Source organism: Leptosomus discolor, chromosome 1, assembly GCF_034619465.1.
Source record: "Leptosomus discolor isolate bLepDis1 chromosome 1, bLepDis1.hap2, whole genome shotgun sequence".
In the NCBI taxonomy this organism is placed as follows: domain Eukaryota; kingdom Metazoa; phylum Chordata; class Aves; order Leptosomiformes; family Leptosomidae; genus Leptosomus; species Leptosomus discolor.
This window is the reverse complement of record NC_141391.1, coordinates 218,178,142-218,183,802: the sequence shown is the minus strand read 5'-3', so window position 1 is coordinate 218,183,802 and position 5,661 is coordinate 218,178,142. Positions and strand designations below refer to the sequence as shown.

Genomic DNA, 5,661 nt, shown 5'->3' with positions numbered 1-5,661 from the left:
TGGGGTCGCCCTGTGGGGAGCTGGGGGGGGGGGGGCGGGAAGGGGGGTGTGTCGTGGCTCCTGGTGCCATAATCGTGGGGAATGGGCCCCAAAATGTCACCTGTCCCCCCAGGGCGCTGGGTGTGCTCTGCTGCCTGCACCAGCCCCTGCCGGCCTCTGCCAGCCCCTGCCAGACTCTGCCAGCCCCCCCCCAGCCCCTGCAAGCCCCCACAGCCGCTGCCAGCCCCTGCCAGTCCCCTGCCAGACTCTGCCAGCCCCCAACAGTCCCTGCCAGCCCCCCAAGCCCCTGCCACCCCATGCCAGCCCCTGCCACCCTCTGCCAGCCCCTGCCAGCCCCCCCAGCCTCTGCCAGACCCCTGTCACCCACCCCAGCTCCTACCAGCCCCCCCCAGCTCCTGTCACCCCTGCCATCCTCTGCCAGTCCCCCCAGTCCCTGCCAGCCGCTCTCAGTCCCTGCCAGCTCCCCCAGTCCCCGCCAGTCCCCAACAGCCCATGCCACCCCCTGCCAGTCCCCCCCAGCCCCCCCAGCCCCCCCAGCCCCCCCAGCCCCCGGCTCCCGGTGCAATGCAGCGCTCCCCAGGCAGGGATGCAGCGGGAGCCGTTCCCGCTGCCGGATCCGCAGCTCGGGGCCCGCGGCGCTGCCGGCGGCGGGTGCCGGACGGTCATTTTTAGAACAGGGTCAGGCCTGTATTTTTAGAGCGGGGCTGGCGTTGGGCTCCCTGCGCGCAGCCCCGGGGCGGCAGGCCCTCCTCCTCCTCCTCCTCTGCCCGCGTCCCCCCCCCGGTCCCTTGGGCCCACGGAAGGCTTTTCTCCCCTTCATCCCGGCTGCCGGCGCGTGCCGGGTCAGCGGGCTTTTCGACTCCTCGGCTAAACGCTCCGAGTCCTCCAGGAACGGAGCAGAAAGGAGCTTTTCTTCTTTTTTTTATTCCCCTTTTTTTTGTCCTCCCCGCTCTCTCGCCTCTTTCGCTCGTGGTTGTAATGCGCAAGGAGCAGGGGACGGGGACGAGAGGTGACATTCCGGACCTGGCAGAGGACGAGCTCCCAGGAAGGGGTTTGCCATGCCGGCAGAGCCGTGCCGTGCCACCCGCGGCGCCGATGCTGGCACGCTGGGGATGCCCCAAGCACCGACACCCATGGGTACCCCGGGGTGCAAAGCTTGGCTCGCCGGTGCTGCCGGTGCTGCTCCGGCACTGGCCGAGACTTCCCAGGGCCCTGGCTGAGGGGAGGAGGGGGATTATTCCGGCGCTGCTCCCGTCGGTGACCTCCCCGGGCCGTTATATCCCGTCCATCACGTGGGAGAGCGGATTTATCCCTTTACGGCACCCGGGGGACACGTTGGGCGCGCGGGCGGTGGCACCCCGCGGGCAGCCCCCCTCGTTACGACCTGCTGGGCCTTGGGGTGGGCGACCGCCTGCTGGGTCTAGGGGGGGGGGATTGGTCTCTCCCCATCACCGGTACCCGGCACCCCCCTGGGGCGGGACCCCCAGCCCGCAGGGGTGCAGCAGCCACCCCAACATCCCCGGGTCCCCTGCACCCACCAGCCTGCCCCCACCCCCCCCAGCCCTTCTCCTCCGCATCCCTGCCCAGGGTGAGGAGTCCCCGTTTCCCCCCAGATTCCACCCCCTCCCCCCCGGCTGCTGGAGCGGCGAGCGATGGCCTCTAGCACGAAATCCTCACCGCGGCGCGTGCCGTGCCCTCCCTGTCCATCCGTGTGTGTCCCCCCCCCGGAGGTGTGGGGCTGGCCCCGGCTTCGCCCCCACGGGGGAATCGCTCGTCCCCCTGCGAGGGGGCGGGGGGGGGTGGGGGGTGGGTTTGTCCCCGTATCGATCGCCTCGGAGCCCACGTTGTGCCGTTATCAGCCTGGTTTTAATTAGAGGCTCCAGCTGCTGCGTCAGCAGTTTGCCGGAGCCCGGGAGGCCGCGGCTCTGTGCCGAGCTGGGAAGGAGCAGGCGCTGCTCTGCGGAGCGGGCAGAGCTCCTGCCGCTGCCCTGCCCGCTCCCCTGCCCGCTCCCCTGCCCGCTCCCCTGCCCCCTGCCCTGCCCGCCACGCTCTCGGCGCTGCCCGCCACGTGCCGGCGATGCTTTCGGCACCGCCGCGCGGCTCCCGGGGCCGCAGGGAGCCGGAGTCCTCCGGGAGAAGCGGCTCTGGCCCGGATGTTGGCAGAGCTCGGTGGGATCTAAAAACGAGCCTTTGCCAGCGGCTCGCCGCCCTCCCGCCTTGCCAGAGCCTTCGGCAGAGAAAGAAAAACGGGGCTGGGGACCGAAGAGCCGGAGAGCGTCGCCCCGAGCGCCCCCCGCGCCTGCCGCCGCGCTCCCCGGGGGCCGGCACCCCGCGGCACGGGCCGGTTGTTGAACGGTGGCCAACGGGCAGCGCTCCCCGCTCGAAGGCGTCGCTCCTGCCGGCGTGGGAAGGAGCGGGAGAAGCTGTGGAAAAGATCCCTCGGTGATGCCGGAGCCGCTGCGGCAGCCCTGGCGTCCCGGCACGGCCCGGCGAGGCGCCGGCAGGTTGCCGTAGCCCCCACGGGGGTGGCCGTCCCGACTCTCGTTGGACTTTTTTGGGGGATGGGGGACACGAAGGAGGCGCCGCGAGCGTGGCGCGGGGCGGGAGCGGGACGCGGCGCCCGGGCCTTGGGATCGCGGAGAGCCTCGTCGGCTGCCGCCGCCCCGTGCCGAAGCAGCGCCGGGGAGGTTGCCGGAGCCGCCGCGCTCGCCTTGTGCAAATGAGCAGCCTCATCTTGACAAGGTGCCGGGTTTAATTACGTCGCCGGGGCTGCCGGCTTTCCCCAAGGTGCCGCCTATCGCGCGGCTACACGGCGCCAGCCGTCCGTGGGGTCCCGCCGGGTTTTACCGGCACGACGCGGGGCCCGCTCGCCCGGCACTGATGCGCTCCACCTCCGGGAGCCGCGGCCACGCCAGCCGGCACGTGGCCGCGGCGAGGAGGCCACGCGGAAGCCGGGACGCTGCCAAGGGGGGCGTCACGGCGGAGCTTTTAGGGGAGCCGCGGGCGCGCCACGCCGGCACCCCGAACCCCCGCCGGCTGCCCCCATCCTCCGTCCTGGAGCCGAGGGGATTTTTCCCGGCACGGGGCGGGGTAGGGGGGGGTCCCACCACCGTTGCCAGCGGCACCGTGCCGTCCCCCTGACCCGCTCTGGCGCCGACCCGGTTTCGGAGGTTCCGCCGTCGGGTTGCGGCGCAGCGGCACGTTATGCAAAGCAGCCCCGGCAATTGCTAAACTGTTTATGCAAATGGTGCTGCAATCCTAATTACTTGGGGCGAGGGAATGGCAAATAAAATCCTCTCCCCCTTCAAAAAAACCCAACGAACCCGGCGCTTGCCGCAGTCTGCAGGCGTGGGGGTGGGGGGGAAACCCACCCAACGGGGAAAGCGGCGCGGGCAGCTCGGCCGGGGCCGGCAAAGCCCCGCGGTGCTGCCGGGGAGGAGAGGGGAGAGGCAGGATGGTGCTCAGCCACCCCCTTCGCCGTGCTGCCGGGGTGGGAGCTGGGGTGCGGCACGGCGGCTGCGGTGGGGTTGGCCGTGCCTCAGTTTCCCCGCCGGCCCTGGCGCTGGGGGGCTGGTGCGGGGGGGGGTGCAGGCGGGGGGCTGGTGGCTGCCGCTCGGCTTCTGGGGTGTTTTTCATCTCGGCGAGGGCCTCGGTCCGTCCATCCGTCCGTCCGTCCGGCGCTGCGGTGCTGCCGGCACAGCCCTCGGCCAACTCGCCCGCCCGCCTTCCTCCACCGCTCTTCCTCCTCCTCCCCCTGGCCAAACTCCCCCCTGCCCCCCGTCGGGGTCACTGTGTCGGCGTGGGGACCCTGTGCCAGGGCCACCGGGTCCCCGTCACCCCCCTAGACCCGGGATCTTGCGGGGGGCTTCGCCACGCCGCAGCCGTGGCCCCCGGGGTCACACCGTGGTGGCAGCCGGTGGCGTGGGGGTCCCGGCGGTGGTCCCCGGGGCTGCCGTGGTGGCCCCACTCCGGGGGTGCGGGGAGCAGCCGGATTCCTCCCCACCCCTGTTGCCTGCCGGGAGGCCGAGGGTATATTTTTAACCCGGCGGCTCCGGTTGCCGCTGACTCACCGGCCAGGTGAAGCCGGCGGCCCGGTGACTAACCATCCCCGGCTTATTTTGGGCAGGAGGAGGCTGGGGCTGGCAGCGGCCACGGTGCTGCCGGCGACGCTCCGGGAGGATCAACGGCTCGTGCCTCTGCGCTTGGCTAATCCCGGCACGTGCCGGAGGCGTGCCGGCACCGGTAGCCGCACGTGCCGCAGCCACCCCCGCTGGGACACCCCCCCGCCCCGGTCCTCTGCCGGGGTGGCCGTAGCGCCAAGGCGGCCCAGCCCTCCGGGATTACCGGAAAATCGCCCCGTCGGTACAGTTTTCCCCGGCGCTTTTTGCCGTGCTCCGACGAACCGAGCCGGGAATTACCGGTTGGTAAATCTCCGGCGGATGAACGTGGCGCCCCCGCGCCCGCCTCCCTCCTCCGGGAGCATCCGAACCCCGCCAGGCCCAACCGCCGGCACCGGTCCCACGGCACGGTTACGGCACGGCACGCTGCCGCCGCAAAGCCGCCGGAGCTGCGAAAAAACACCTCCCCCCCCCCCCCCAAAAAAATAAATAAATAAAAAAATCAAATAAAACCCGCCCGTCTGCAGCACCGGAGCCAAAAATATCCGCAGCAATAAGAATAATTAACGGGAGCCCCGCGCCGGGGTGCGTGTGCCAAGCGGCTGGGAGCCCACGCTGCCGTCACGGCTGCCTGCCGCGGTGGGCACGGCCCCCGGGATGGCTGCCCGGTGACACCGGGCGAGGGGACACCCCCCCCCCCGCCCCACCCCAGCCCCTCCTGGGGGTAGCCACCATCCCACCGCCTCCATCCCACCGCTGCCGGGGTGGGCGTGGGGAGCGCCCCCCCGGTCCCACCGCCGCCGGGGGGCGGGGGGGGGGGGGGGGGTGTTTCTCGGTGGCTGCGGTGACATTTGCTTTTTTTTTTTTTTCCCCTGAAAGTGCCTATTCTGATTTGGTAAATATTTGCCTTTCTCCCAAGCGCGGCGGCTAACGACCGAGCCGCTCTTGCCGAAACCCGCCGAAAGAAAAGGCCGCGGCACCGCGGCACCACCCGGACCCGCACCGGCGGGCGAGCGGGGTGACGGCAAGGACCCCCCCCGCCCCCCCCCAACCGCAGCGCTGCGCCGTGGGGCGCCCCAGCCCGCTCTGGGGGTGCCGCCGGGGCCCCGCTGGCACGTGCCGGCCCTGCCGGCGAGGTTGCCATAGAAATTCTCCGTCACGAGGTTTTAATCACGGGAGGTTTTTTTGCCTCGCGGAGCCCCCGCCGTGGGGCAGCCGTGGGGCGCTTCGGGGTCCCCCCATGTGCCGGCGGCGTTGGGCGTGGGTCTCACTGCACCCCCCCGGCCTTGGCCGCCCTGCCCTTGCCGCCGTCCCTGGCCGCTCAAATCCCCCATCGTCGTCCTCACGGGGTGTCCCACCCCCCAAAATTAAGCCACCCCAAGCGTGGGGGGGGGGTGGGGGGGTGGCACGTGGGCCGGGGGGGTGCCCTGCCCGCAGCCCCCTGCCCGCAGCCCCGGCGGGCGATTGGGGCAGGGAAGTTTCTGGGCCTCGGGAGCGGGGACCCGGCAGCTCCGGTGCTGTGGGGCTGCCCCGGCCCCCCCTA

The 5,661-nt window shown here is 71.7% G+C and overlaps 1 protein-coding gene across 1 annotated transcript in view; it reads right to left on the bottom strand.

Annotated features, from left to right (window-relative positions):
• Positions 1 to 3,841: 3,841 nt before the first annotated feature.
• The window catches only part of CALU (calumenin), a 16,629-nt gene continuing 14,809 nt past the window's right edge, over positions 3,842 to 5,661 (bottom strand). The window contains 3 exon segments of the mRNA XM_086462541.1: positions 3,842 to 4,012; positions 4,071 to 4,206; positions 4,419 to 4,567. Of these exon segments, the coding sequence (XP_086318667.1) occupies positions 3,842 to 4,012; positions 4,071 to 4,206; positions 4,419 to 4,567 (456 nt within the window).